Source organism: Tilletiaria anomala (assembly GCF_000711695.1).
Source record: "Tilletiaria anomala UBC 951 chromosome Unknown K437scaffold_195, whole genome shotgun sequence".
Lineage (NCBI taxonomy): Eukaryota > Fungi > Basidiomycota > Exobasidiomycetes > Georgefischeriales > Tilletiariaceae > Tilletiaria > Tilletiaria anomala.
In genome coordinates this window covers 1-13,100 of record NW_013546827.1, presented here as the reverse complement: position 1 = coordinate 13,100, position 13,100 = coordinate 1, and the positions used below count along the sequence as shown (strand labels likewise).

The 13,100-nt window shown below is 54.4% G+C and overlaps 5 protein-coding genes across 5 annotated transcripts; 2 read left to right on the top strand and 3 right to left on the bottom strand.

The window, feature by feature from the left end:
- Positions 1–2: 2 nt before the first annotated feature.
- Positions 3–342, bottom strand: K437DRAFT_217072 (uncharacterized protein; the record flags this gene model as incomplete). The annotated part of the gene is made up of 2 exons (XM_013384416.1): positions 3–153; positions 287–342. Coding segments are annotated over 2 exons (207 nt in total), but the record flags the coding sequence as incomplete, so codon positions are not given.
- A 1,662-nt stretch (positions 343–2,004) lies between these two features.
- K437DRAFT_276943 (cysteine proteinase) lies at positions 2,005–6,929 on the top strand. The gene is made up of 6 exons (XM_013384415.1): positions 2,005–3,015; positions 3,087–4,269; positions 4,348–4,461; positions 4,534–4,617; positions 4,685–6,151; positions 6,221–6,929. Exons 1-6 carry the CDS (start codon positions 2,201–2,203, stop codon positions 6,848–6,850), a joined length of 4,293 nt encoding a protein of 1,430 aa, XP_013239869.1. The 5' UTR covers positions 2,005–2,200; the 3' UTR covers positions 6,851–6,929.
- A 1,271-nt stretch (positions 6,930–8,200) lies between these two features.
- On the top strand, positions 8,201–10,313 carry K437DRAFT_276942 (uncharacterized protein). Its single transcript, XM_013384414.1, has 5 exons — positions 8,201–9,047; positions 9,128–9,260; positions 9,328–9,462; positions 9,527–9,848; positions 9,924–10,313. The coding sequence occupies exons 1-5, from the start codon at positions 8,654–8,656 to the stop codon at positions 10,023–10,025; spliced, it is 1,086 nt and encodes a 361-aa protein (XP_013239868.1). The 5' UTR covers positions 8,201–8,653; the 3' UTR covers positions 10,026–10,313.
- K437DRAFT_230085 (uncharacterized protein) lies at positions 10,178–11,346 on the bottom strand (the record flags this gene model as incomplete). Its single annotated transcript, XM_013384413.1, has 3 exons — positions 10,178–10,766; positions 10,835–11,146; positions 11,213–11,346. Coding segments are annotated over 3 exons (1,035 nt in total), but the record flags the coding sequence as incomplete, so codon positions are not given.
- Positions 11,316–12,342, bottom strand: K437DRAFT_67831 (uncharacterized protein). The gene has a single exon (XM_013384412.1). The coding sequence runs from the start codon at positions 12,193–12,195 to the stop codon at positions 11,407–11,409; it is 789 nt and encodes a 262-aa protein (XP_013239866.1). The 5' UTR covers positions 12,196–12,342; the 3' UTR covers positions 11,316–11,406.
- Between the last annotated feature and the right edge of the window lie 758 nt (positions 12,343–13,100).

Sequence of the window (13,100 nt, the reverse complement as noted above, 5' to 3'; positions counted from 1 at the left end):
CGCTTGGCGTGCTCGGTGTAAGTGACTGAGTCACGGATGACGGACTCGAGGAAGAGCTTGAGGACACCGCGGGTCTCGTCGTAGATCAAGCCTGAGATACGCTTGACGCCGCCACGGCGCGCGAGACGGCGTATGGCGGGTTTTGTGATTCCTCTGGGAAAAACGAAGGTAGAAGCACGAGAGGAAAAAAGTGTCAGTGGGGATCGCCGTGCGGTGAGCGCGATTTTGCGTAGCAGGGGCAGCAACCGAGCGTGTTGAACAAAGGGCATGAAAGAGAAGCACGCACTGGATGTTGTCACGAAGGATCTTGCGGTGACGCTTGGCGCCACCCTTTCCAAGGCCTTTGCCACCTTTACCGCGACCTGACATGCTGCCGAGAGAAGGCAAGAGTGGATGGAAAGAGGGAGACAGACAGACGTGTGTCCATATATGTCAGTTGGGCTTGTCACGGACGAGCATGAGAGGTGGGATAAGCGACTACGCGCAACATCAGGCGATCGTGAAAGTGTTTGCCAGCGACGATGTCTGTCTGGAGTGTCTGCTCACTTTCCGTATGTTTGTGTTGCTTGCTATGTGGGAGGATGGTGGCTTGTAAAGAAAATGCCAATCGTACGAAGGCGGTATGTGTAGTGTGAGGTGGTGGGCGTAAAGCAGGCTGTGATGATGTGGGTGTTATATTTAGCTGGAGGGGGGGAATGATTGCGATGAGATGAACTATGTAGTGCGTGTGCTGACGGGTTTCTTAATATTGATTGCGACTCGCGTATGCGGAACCCTGTCATGATGAGTCTGGACACGCCGATGCCAGGAGTTGAGAGCCTGGGAAAGTCAGCCCTGCGTCGAAGAGTGAGAGCTGTACATCGACGAACGCTCTCTCCGCTGCCCAGTCCTGTCGTCGCAAGGTCGCATATCTACCACTCACTTGTCCCCCACATCCTTGCCGGGGGTCATCCTACTGGTATTAGAAGCCGGGTCTATCCAAAAACTCATGAAAGTGGTGTAGATCGTCAGGCGTGGTCGATGAATAGCTGGATACCAGCAACCGGAGCTCCTCAAAGCCGTGGGCTCATGGCATGGGACAGACGAAACGAAGACAATGGGGCACGGCACGGACTTCGTCCTGCCTATATGCCAGTGCGAGCGCCCCAGCTCCGTGCCATTTCTTACGCTGTTAGCATGTACCGGTGGCCATTCCGATAAATGACTAGTATTGATCGATGATCGATGGACCTTGAGGCTACAGAATAGTTTACTAAGACTGGGCGAGTGTCTCCCATCAAAATGATCCAGGGCTCCTTGAATGCAACAGCCAAGCAAAGCTCGACTCTGCACTTGAAGCCGTGGATGTCTGTGTGGGATGAAACGCCTTTTGACTTCGAGCTCGGATGTTTGACATCCTTGCCATAAAACAAAAGGACGACTTCCTCTTCCCGCTGATCATAGCCATACCTGCCATTGTATTAGCTGGACAGACGCGTAGTAAGGATGCAGCGGGGTGGTGTGATTGGGTGCGGATAAGCAGCATTCATCCTGCTTGTGATCATCAGTCCAGGCTCAGTCACTCTGTTCATCGAAGGCTCAAAGCGTCGCTCCGGACAGCCCTTAAGGTCTATGTGGTCCTTGCGGGAGAGCTCAGTTAGCCAGGGGGTCTGATCATGCATGCATGCGCGATTTCGATGTTGAGGGAAGGAGAAGCCGCGTCGACGGCGTGAGCCACATTCTTTTGAAAAGCCTTATGCAGCAGTATGAAAAGAAACGGGACTGATAAGGACCTTCTTCCCCCTTGCTCTACGTCGCCCCGGATATGCTGAACGACGCGAAGAAGTGTGTTGTCTGGATACCACGTCGTAGCTGGGTGCTAGGGAAAGATGGGGAGAGAGAGAAGCAGTGTGGGAGAAACAGCGAAGAGCTGATGCGAAGAAAGAGCGAGAAGAGAATAGCGAAACTTTGCGCATTTCCCGGCGCACGCACCACCACCACCACCACACACCACATCTCGTGCATGTGTCGTCGCCCTCCATTGGGTCATTGATTGTCGTCGTTTCATATGGGAGAGGTCGTGTGTGGAAGCATGCCGCAAGAGCTTTGAGCAACATATCCATAGAACACCGCTTCACAAGGTCATACGCAGGCAGAATCTCTCAATCGACCAGCCGTGCTGCTCGCGGAGGCTACCGGTCGCCCAGAGAGCCTAACCTTGATGGGTCAGCCTTTTACCAGTCCCCCTCGCGACCTGCGATCATCCTCGCCGTCTCACCGTCGCGGTTCGGACGAGCAGCTCCCTGCAACGACAGCGTTGCCGTCCCAAAGCACACGGCTGTTGCTACATTCGACGTCCCCGCTCGAACGCTCTTCGGATACCCTCAAACGCCTGCGTAGGGAAGCCCTCTCTTCTATTTCCAGCGAAGCCGACGCCGACGCGGACACCGACGCGGATCCTGGCAACTCTTCCGAGACAGAAGTGTCGATTGGCATACTGGGAAGCTCGCCATCACGCAAGGGGAAAACAAACCAAGCCTTCAGCCAGTCCGCTTCTGGCTCCGGCTTGGCAGCAGGCACCGACACTGCCGTCTTTGGTCGATTGCAGCTTGCAGACAAGATGGATAGGACTAGTTCACCTATCGCTGACAATCGCCTAACTGCCATCGGCAGCAGCAGTAAAACCAGGGATGTCAACATGAACGATGGAGGGGTGGAATTGGTACAGTCGGTCACGGCCGTGCCTCCGTCACTGCAAAAGCAAATCGACGTGGTAGACCAAGCGAACGCCAAACCGCTCGCTGTTGGTGACAGATGGCACATCGTCAGTGCCAACTGGTACCGCAAATGGCGGCGCGAAGGAAAAGGAAAGGGAAAGATTGAGGAGGTAGAAAGCACCGATGGAGGATGCGACGGGCCGGGGCCTATCGACAGCTCCGATATTGCAGACGGAGCAGACTCATTACGTATGCACATCACTGAACATGCTGATTATGAGCTCTTGACCAACACTGCCTGGGAAGCTCTTGCGAGCTGGTGCGTCTCACCTTCACGGACATGGATGAGAAATTGTGCGCAAGGAATCACTGACACCGCACTGACTACAGGTACGGCTTCGTTGGGCCCACCTTCGCACGCCCAGTCATCGCGGGTATGCAAGCCAGTGCAGAGCGCATAGAGCTCCGGCCTCCGAGGTTCACTCTCGTTCCAGTTGCCGATCGCGCCACTGTTGTTAGCGAGCAACTGAACCCAACAAGCATCGTTATCTCAGTCTCTACGACCATATCTGCCTTCAAGGAGAGCGTGTGCCAGGCTCTGAACATCAACGGAAGTCCTAGCACAAATCTGCGCCTGTGGAGATTACCGGAGAACAGCGAGATTGCGGCGACTCCGTTGGTTGCGCTACCGCCAGCAAAACTCAAAGAAGCTGGCGTGGAGCTGGTTAATGAGATGCTTGGCGCGACAGCAGGTGTGCTGGAGGACCCGACGCTGGAAGCGCTACAGCTCGACGCGCCCGCGATCAGCCTAGCCGTCGAAGTGCGCAATGTCGCAGGCGAATGGCCAAGCGATGCGCAGTCAGCAGTCGCGACGACAAATGGCGTCAAGGGCTTTTTTGCGCAAAACACCGAGGACCATTGGAGCAGCGTCCAAGGGCAGTCCGCCGAGCCGATCTTAACAAGCGTCATCGGTTCCGCCACAGGTGCGCTTGCGTCCATTACCGGCCGCATGACACGCTCACAGACCGCGCATGAGCGAAGCGGACCGGAGCGGCCACGCGGCTTGGTCGGTCTGCAGAACCTCGGAAATACGTGCTTCATGAACAGCGCACTGCAGTGCATGAGCAACACCCTTGAGCTTCAGCAGTACTTCGTCTCGGGCGTGTACAAGCAAGAGCTCAACTCGGACAACCCGCTTGGCATGGGCGGCGCGCTGGCCGAGGCGTTTGGCAGCCTGCTCGAGAAGATCTGGTCGCCGAACACGCACGGCGCCATCGTCCCGCGCGAGTTCAAGTACGCCGTTTCGCGCTTTGCTCCACAGTTTGCCGGTTACGGACAGCAGGACACGCAGGAGCTGCTGGCATTCCTACTCGACGGGCTGCACGAGGACCTGAACCGCATCCTGAAAAAGCCTTACATCGAAGCGCCGGACTGGGAGGGCGGTGGAGAGAAGGAGATGGTCGAGTTCGCGCGCAAGCAGTGGGAGATCTACAAGGCTCGCAATGACAGCGTCATCGTCGATCTGTTCCAGGGACAGTATCGCAGTACGCTCGTCTGCCCCAAATGCCAAAAGGTGCGTCCGGTGCAGCACATGTCAATTGTCACAAAGGGTGGCTTCCGTTGACTTTCCTCTGCAACGCTCTCCGAGCAGGTGTCGATCAAGTTCGACCCTTTCATGTACCTCACTCTGCCTATTCCGAACCGCCGCATGTGGACTGGAGATATCAATTATGTTCCCTATGACCCATCAAAGAGGCCGGTCAAGGTGAGTGCGCATTGCCTGGTCATCCTTCCTACTCTTTTTTCTCAAAGCACGTGGCCCGACCCACTGTACCAGGTCACCTTGTCAGTGTTGCAAGACGCCTCCTTCATGACTGTTAAGGCGAAACTGGCAGAGCTATTCGCCACTGATGCTGAAAAGGTAAGAGGGCCTGGCCCGCATCGAGGCGTACTGGCTGCATCGCTGATGTCTTCCATTACGCTTCCAGCTGGTTGGTGCTGAGGTGTGGCATGGCAACATACACAAGTGGTACCACGACTGGGAGCACGTAACAGACATTCAACGCAACGACACCGCGTACTTCTGGGAGCTTCCCACCGAATTCACATATCCTCAGGTCAAAGGACAATCCCTCTTCAGCCGTACCAGCACCCAGAATCCAGAACAGTATGAAAAGCAAGCGATACCTCCGGCCGCCGATGCTTGGGCCATCCTTCCGGTGTTTTCGCAGGTTCAAGACAGCAACGATCACCGCCGAGGGTTCCGAAGCTCAACGCTCGGTGTTCCATTCTTTGTTGCTATCCCAGCGGACAAGACGAGTGACCCTGAAGCGATCAATGACATTGTGTCGCAGCATTATGTGCGTTTTGCTGAAGACCCGGACGCGTTGCAGAAAGCCTTGGTGCACAATACTGCTGCTCAGCAACACGCGCCACAGGCTGAGGGAGATGATGTGGGCGTACAGCCACTGCAGATCAGCGCTCAGCCTCCAGTCGCGGATAGCGTTGCCGAAATTCGCTTCTCCGACGACGACGCTCAAGAGCCGCAGGTTACAGAGTCGGCGCTTCCCCAAATGGAAGCTGCACCAACAGAACCCGCGGAGGCGATTGCTAGCACAGATGCAGCACAGCCGATGGAAGCGGAGATCCAGCAGTCCACCCCGCCGAGCTTTGTGCTGCGCTTTGCAGCACGCAAGATGACCGTACCACTCCCTCACGGTGTGGAGTCTTGGGACGACGACAGCCAGGCTCTCTTCGACCGAACTACGCACACGGACTCTGATTGGCCAGCGGTCTACACGGGCGGGGCGGTTGTGTGCTTGTGGAATCCAGAGGCAGCTGAGGCCTTGCTGACCAAGGCATCAAACGACGTATGGGGAGCGTACGAGGAACACGTGGACGATTCGGTGGCTCAATCCAAGGGCAAGAATGGGCCGAAGAAGAAGCTTCACATTGAAGACTGCCTGGACGAGTTTACGAAGAAAGAACAGCTCGGGAGCGACGATCTATGGTACTGTCCACAGTGCAAAGAGTTCCGACAGGCGACAAAGAAATTTGACTTGTGGAAAGTGCCGGATATTTTGGTTGTGCACCTGAAGCGATTCAGCGCCGGTCGTTATTCTCGTGACAAGCTGGATGACTTGGTCGACTTCCCTATTCAAGGGCTGGATTTGTCGCATCGCGTCGAGGGTTCAAAGGTGGTCCAAAGATTGGAAAAATTAGGCTATGAATTGCCCGTATCGACCAGCCGTGCTCAAACGCCTGAAGTCGAAGCGGAGGCAAATGACGATGCTGTAGCAGTTGACGCGCCGATCTACGATCTTTACGCCGTGGACAATCACTACGGTGGGCTTGGAGGCGGGCATTACACTGCTTATGCAAAGAATCACGCCAGCGGCAAGTGGTACTACTTTGATGATTCGAGCGTGCGCGAAGTAGGGCCAGAAGACTGCAAGGTGAGGTTTCCGATGGGACAGTGTTGGAGATTGCCTTCTGACTTGTCGATGTGGCATCTTTCATTGCAGACCTCTGCGGCGTACCTGCTCTTCTACAGGAGGCGCACGGCCAGACACATCGGTGGCAAGACGCGTCAAAAGGTCGATGGGAGTCTCAGCTCGCTTCCCGACAAAGATGCACCTGGTCCTAGCAACAGTGCTCCAGATCCCTCTCAACCTCCTGGTGGCTTCCCGGAGGCGGACGCCTCCGAGGACCCCTTTGAGGACGGGTCAAACGGCTGGAACTCTACGATGCACCATCTCCAATTCGGCGGGCAGCAGTGGATGACGGCAAGCCGGCATTCCGCGTCGCGCCAGCTTCCTGACACTTCTTCCGCAGAAGACTTGCAGTTTGATTCGAAAGGTTGGTGGCCTACCACCGTCAGCTCTTCCGGAGAGGAATCATCTGGGCACATGAGTGCGTTCGACTCGAGCGAGGAAGGGCTGTATGGCCTTTCGCCACCCAGTTTCAGCACCGACTCTCGCCGTGCCTCACTGTCTGAAATGGAGCATTCCAACGCAGCTGCCTCTTCAGTGAATCTATGGCACAGTCGTATTCAACACCAGCACCAGATTCCTTACGCGTCGACGGCTGAGTTACAAAGCGAGATGCTTGGGAATTGGCATGGTCTGGGTGGAGCCCAGGGTTTGGAGGCATGATGGAGCATTGGACGCCACACCTTCATGTACTCTTTTCCCATTGCACACTCACTAGAGCGATGGAAACATTGTCTATAGGTCACTGGTCACCAGCTCCAGTCACACTTTGTTGAATAGTAGCGAATGGGTGAATTGCGAAAGCGAACCCGACAGCAGCGCGGGCTCGCTGTGCGCATTCTCTGCATGCACCCATGTGTGATTGCCCGTGTTGAGCATTGGGAGTTGGGTCCTGAGATTGAGACTTGAGCGGCTCGACAGACCCCTTCCGAACATTGCCTGACCCTGTAAATCGCTGCCCGTTATTGCCGCCTGTAATGAGCCTTGGCGTGGAGCCCGCTCTGACCCCTGGCAGATCCTGAGCCACTGACACACTCGGCGTTCCATCTAAATTGAATTCATATCTGCCTGCGGCAAGGCAAGAAGCAACAACTCCAAAGCGGCTCCGAGTCCGGAGTGTTGGCGCTTGGCGGTTGTCACTCTGAGACAGTTCCAAATATACATAGATATTCCCAGACTCTCCCAAGTGCCCACAGCTGACCAGCACCAGCTGGGCGGTTGTCTCAGATTCAAAAGGGCAAAATCTCAAAAAACATATGCCTCGCGCGAAAAAAAGAACCAAAAATGTTCCATTCCCAACCCTTGTCCCTTTCAAAAAAAAACCCCCATTTGGATGGTCTTCGTTGTATTCATTTCCCGGTCGTCCCATACATACATACATACATACATACATACATACATACATACATACATACCACACCTTTTGCAATCTGACTTTTGCAATTCGGAGTCCGGACTTTGTGTAGTTCGTGAAGTCGGAACCTTTTGAAGACGAGCCTAGCCATGTCCGTGGGGCTGCCGGCGGGCACGTGAGTCTACGATTGTAGGTTCCGAGCACGCAAAGCCAGCGTGAACACTGCGCTCGAGCCGATCTGCGCCCACCCGAGGCTCCGAGTCAGCTTCAGCACCAACTTCTACCGCCGGAGCGCGCGGGTGCGATCGTGGCGATGATATCGTGACAATTGCAAAGAGATCACCGGAACCAGAGCACAGATACGTACTGTACATACTGTTGTAAAGGCTGGTATGGGAACACGTGATCTTGCCCTCAGGTCTGCAGCGGCATGGGCCCCGTCATCGGCACATTTGCCAGGGTCTTCCCTTATACTCGACTATGCTGTATGTATCTGTATGGTACTCAGACTTTTAAGAACCCTGCCTTCGTAGAGTGCCTCTGCACCTCTGCTGAATAGTTTCCTGTGGGCACCCGAAAATATTATGTATAAGGAGAGTATGTTTTACTGTCATTTCATTGACCGGTGCCAGAAAGCCTCTGATGGAGTTGTCAAATCTTGCGTTGTCATTTATTTGGCTTAGCTGAATCAAGAGGAGCAGTATTGGCCCGGCCTACATTCCACTATTAGTCGAACACGCAAATGCCAGCCAGCCTTTCTGTACCCTTCACCTACAGTACGGTATACTCGTGTCAGCACCGCGTCGAATTCCTTTAACTTCCACCAGGATCCAGGACTTCGAGTGGGATATCTGTGATGTCCGGCACGGAACCTCGGTTATGTATATTTCGGGTGCTATGGTGTTCTTGTGATGTTCTGATTGATGATATTGGCATGGATAACGTCCGCGGAAACCAGACATCCTTGAACCAAACTTCATCTTGACAAAATCTGCAATCTGTACCGCCCATCAGGGTATAGTATTGTTGTACGCGATTGACTTGGGACTGGAGCTGGACGCGATTCGCGAGGTGAGTGGCCGATTGGACACATCAACGAGAGTCCAGCAGCCATGTCACGCGGAGAACGAGCTCAGGACGACCCCAGAGGAGACGACTCCTCGACCTCTAGAGTTGAAGATCCCTGGACCTCTGGGGTCGTCAGAGCCTATTCATCGTCAGGGTCTTCCATGAGTGACGCACCCACGCTCAGTCGGAACCCAATGACCAACGCACCGCTTCCCGGCATTGCATCTCTTCTACCACAAGCGTCACAAGATGAAGACACCCCGGGCCCATCCTCCGCGTCGCGGCAAACGACAAGTACCAATATCAAGTACCCACATCAACATTCAATGTACTTCTCCAGCACTTCGCTCGGGTATGGCCCTTCCTCTGTGACGCCAGTCGCGTCTAGTTCCAGAGCTGAGTTGGAAGAGCTCTCATCTCTTCGACCGCAGACCGTCGGTGAGGAGATACGATCCCTTCATTCTCATGCAAACATCATGTTAACTAGCTGTGTTGGCTGACTCTCTGATACCTGTCAGGCTGGGGGACAGCGTCATCAACGCGCTATATGGCACCGCATTCAATGCCTCAAGGATTTGCCCCTGCTATGGCGCAAAACGAGCCACTACCAGGTCTCCAAACACCCCTCATGCCACCCGAGGGGGATCCGAGGTGAGAGCCGCAAACATAGATAACCTATCTCGGGACGAAAAGCACTGATCCATGTCGTACTATGCAGGACATTCCATTTGATTATCCGCCAACAACCTGTGCAGGGGCGCATGTGCGGTTTCGGCAGCAAAGACCGACGACCTCTCGATCCCGTACCCATCGTGCAACTTTGTGCAAGCGGCCCTTATGGTCGCGACGAGGAGTGAGGAAATTTTGCACGGTACCAAGGAACAGACTTTGCTGATTCTTTTGCTTTCTACGCTCAGAGCGGAGGCCGGTCCTCACCTCCTCATGCAGGTTGCGCTGCTTCATCAAGATCCCGCATATGAAGCCACACTAGTCAAGAACTCCAGTGATGCTGAGTTCCCATGGCGGCGTGCGCTCGAGGGCAAACTCGTCTCCAGCGGCCACGTCGTTCGCGATCTGGATGGGCAAAAAGCATGCTTCTTTCCCTTTCCTGATCTCAGCGTACGCCTTGAAGGGCGTTTTCGCCTACGGTTCACGCTGGTTCGCCTTGGGCCGGGATTCGCCGGCCCGGCAGGAGGAGCTGTCGCTGTTGCTGATTCGGAACCGTTTCAAGTGTACAGCGTGAGTCAGAACCCGTGTCAACCCGTACTCAGTGCACAACCTCATGCTAATACATGGTCATTGCGCCAAATGCAGCCGCGCGAATTTCCTGGGATGCTCGAGTCCACGGAGCTCGCCAAGACTTTGGCGCGAGCAGGAGTCCTCATTACGACCAGAAGCAAAGGCCGGGAGCAATAGGCTTCCCGAGCGCGATACAACATTTAGCAGCAGAAATAATAGCACAGGAGAGCGACCACAGCCGAGCTGGATCTTCGGCCTTTAGGGCATGAGAGCACCGTGACGAATCGCATTCATTTTGTCAGCAAGCAATAACAAGACCCGAAGCCATCTCACTGCGTCATTCGTAAGGCCGCATCCGATATCAAGCTACCTTTAATAAAACGAGCGATAGACAAGTGAATTTTCGTGCGATGCACATTAGACAGGTAAAATTGTACCGAAGAACAAAGATTGATATATAATGGCAAAATACAAAGTCGGCTATGTAAACATGTTGCTGACAATTTGCGGCATCTTAGATATTGGGTATCAAGACTTTTAGCATAGAAAACGGAGGTGGCGCAAGCAGTGTATGCGGATGCGATGCAGGTTGCGATGCGAGGAAGGTCGAGGGCAGTCAGGATGCGTCCCGAATAAGGACGACAGCGGAGAAAGGGTGTGGTGTTCGGGCGGCGTGAGCAATCTAAGTTGATGGAACGGTACCGCCAAAGAAATGGGCGCCTTGTTGTTCGAGATGCAGGGTTAGTTCGGTAGGCCCTGTGGCGAGTCGAGTCAGACTCGGGCCTTATGAGATGACACGATGCAACAAAACCAAGCTGCTCACCTGGGGCAGAATACTCGGAGCTAAGAACGACTTCGAAAGTATTAGTGGTAGCTTGTACGAGTGGCGTTGATCCTGTTGTGAAGCCCGTGGTAGCGCTGGTGCAGTTTAAACAAGGTCAGGTCGTGCTCGCGTGAAGGAAGTAGCGCAAGCGAGGATTACTCACTTTGGAAGGCGCATCAGCGTGGCTCGGAGGTGGAAGCGACCACGAGCTCGGATGCTGATTTCCGGGAATATAAGGTATGTCCTGGGGTATCCTGAAGGATCTGAGAATTCTTGTGGATTGGCAACGAGCGTGCCGTACATCATGCGCACGGGACTCGTCGGCAGTCTGCTGGTTGATGCCGTCGGGGCCCGCTGAGCGCCGGTAGACGATACACGCGCATTTGACGACTCTATTGGTGACAGTACATCAGCCATTTGACCCTCTTCTGTTGCAAGGGACACCTGGCATATCAAAAACGGCATTTCATCCAGGCTGGAGAGACATAAAGGTATGTGTCAGCAATGCGACAAGACTGCTGGCCAAAATGTATAGACTGACGCAGAAGTTTCTTTTCCTTCGCGATCGGTCACCACAAGTTCAAATATTAGCGGTGGTGCAATAGGTAGCCTTGTGAGCATGTTTGTGCCGAATGCGCTACCCGTCGTTGGTTCTTGGGCGACTCGGAGAACGTACACTCTGCCATGCAACCGCACTAAGTCAACAAACGTTCGGAGACAAATTGGAAAATGAAATCACCTATTGTCGAAATTGGATGCAGCAGGGGGTCGAGGCGTAGTGCTAGCACGAGGATGAGGGGAAGGCTCAGTGTTTGAAACAGATGTGATCTCAAGGCTGGATATTGAGGAAGCCGGCTGTGTTACGGGGCGCAGCATGGGTGGGCCGGGGACTCCATTGTGGATCAGCCCAGCTATGGGAACAGTGGCGATGCTCGATGAAGATGGTGGTGGCGGCAGATCTTGGAAACTGCTCGAACGTCTGCTAGGCCTCCCTGTAGATATTAAAGGGCTCCGTGAATAGGGGCGATGGGACGCTATCAGTCCACGTGATCCGGGCTGTGAGGTTGGATAAGGTGGTATCGGCTCTTGTGATAGGTGTCTGCTGTTTGGCTGTCCCGGCAGCCTGCATTGCGCGGACTGTGAACGTCGAGAGCTTCTGCTTCCACTACCACCGACAACAAAGGGAGTAGGCACCATGGCTTTGGAGGGTAAGACAGACGAAGAGGCCCAGGGTGGCCCTCCTAACCTAGAGCCACGACCTGGGTGATGTGCTGGGGATCGTCCCTGCCCTGCAGATGGAGCAGGAGGCGGACCTGCGGGCAATGAGAAGCGGCGGCGAGAGGGGGGAGGAGTAGTGACCATGCGGCGTGAATCACTGGCGCTGCTTTCGGCCGCATGGTCATCTGAACCTTGTCGCTTGTCCCCTGCAGACGCAACCTCTGAGCATGCAGGCATACTTCCTGTCGGTTTACGCCGGGTTCGTCGACCACTTCCTTGCGACTCATTGGCATCGTTATTCTCCATGATGCAACCCTTGCAACGCGCAACGCTGCTTGCTTGATGAAGGGCCGGCCGGGGACGTCGCAATTATGCGCGCGAACCAAATTGGCCCCGATAGCTTTTTGAGCGCAGCAGCCGGCCTCTTAACGGGTACGCAGAACGAGATTTGACAGGAGACAACTGGCAACTAATCAGACATCACACCCGACGCAGCAATGAACTCGATGTACTTGTTGCTGGCGGTCTGAACGTCGGTTCGGTTTTCCACCCCGATACCGAGTGCTCTTTGCGGACTTGTCTTTAGGCACAAGACGATGTTAGATGAGTAATGATGACGAAAGATAGCCGATGTATGCGCGTACGACTGTGTCCAAGTCGATTGTTTGCAGCAGGTAAAAGGGCAGCAGTGCAAGGCGCAGAATATTCATGTTACATTTGCCGACACTTTGTTTACCTTGAGAGTATATATGAACCACGACACAACATGAGAATAGAGAGGCGGAGTTTGAGTGATTGCGGCGTGCCGACGGCCCGAAGACACCCTCGTCACTTTTTGTGTGTGCTGATCGGAGAATCGAAAGAGCTGCGCGTCTACTACCACCTGCATGTAGCAGCCGCCTGTTACTACTTAATCGCCGAAGGGCTCCAAACAGATGGGTCTGCAAAATGGCTGCGGGTGGGTGAAAAGTGGCAGCTTGCCGAGGATTCACAGCGGGCCAAGGGCTTGGCACGGTTGGGTCTCGTTTAGCATCTCTGTGCATGATTGAGAGGAAAATATTATACATATAGGGCCAGAAAGTCGCAAGATTGGGTCCCACTCAGCATAACGCCGCGAGGCTAGAGCCTGTACCGTTGCATTGGATACATGTCACGCACTGACGTTTTCGCAGGCGTCGTATGGAACACACATCTGCATATTTCACTGGCTT

Coding starts and splice junctions, on each gene's coding strand:
- K437DRAFT_276943 (XM_013384415.1), top strand. CDS start 2,201: ATGGGTCAGCCTTTTACCAGTCCCCCTCGCGACCTGCGATCATCCTCG. Junction 3,016..3,086: donor TGGGAAGCTCTTGCGAGCTG/GTGCGTCTCACC, acceptor CACTGACTACAG/GTACGGCTTCGTTGGGCCCA. Junction 4,270..4,347: donor TCTGCCCCAAATGCCAAAAG/GTGCGTCCGGTG, acceptor CTCTCCGAGCAG/GTGTCGATCAAGTTCGACCC.
- K437DRAFT_276942 (XM_013384414.1), top strand. CDS start 8,654: ATGTCACGCGGAGAACGAGCTCAGGACGACCCCAGAGGAGACGACTCC. Junction 9,048..9,127: donor TCTTCGACCGCAGACCGTCG/GTGAGGAGATAC, acceptor GATACCTGTCAG/GCTGGGGGACAGCGTCATCA. Junction 9,261..9,327: donor CCACCCGAGGGGGATCCGAG/GTGAGAGCCGCA, acceptor CGTACTATGCAG/GACATTCCATTTGATTATCC.
- K437DRAFT_67831 (XM_013384412.1), bottom strand. CDS start 12,195: ATGGAGAATAACGATGCCAATGAGTCGCAAGGAAGTGGTCGACGAACC.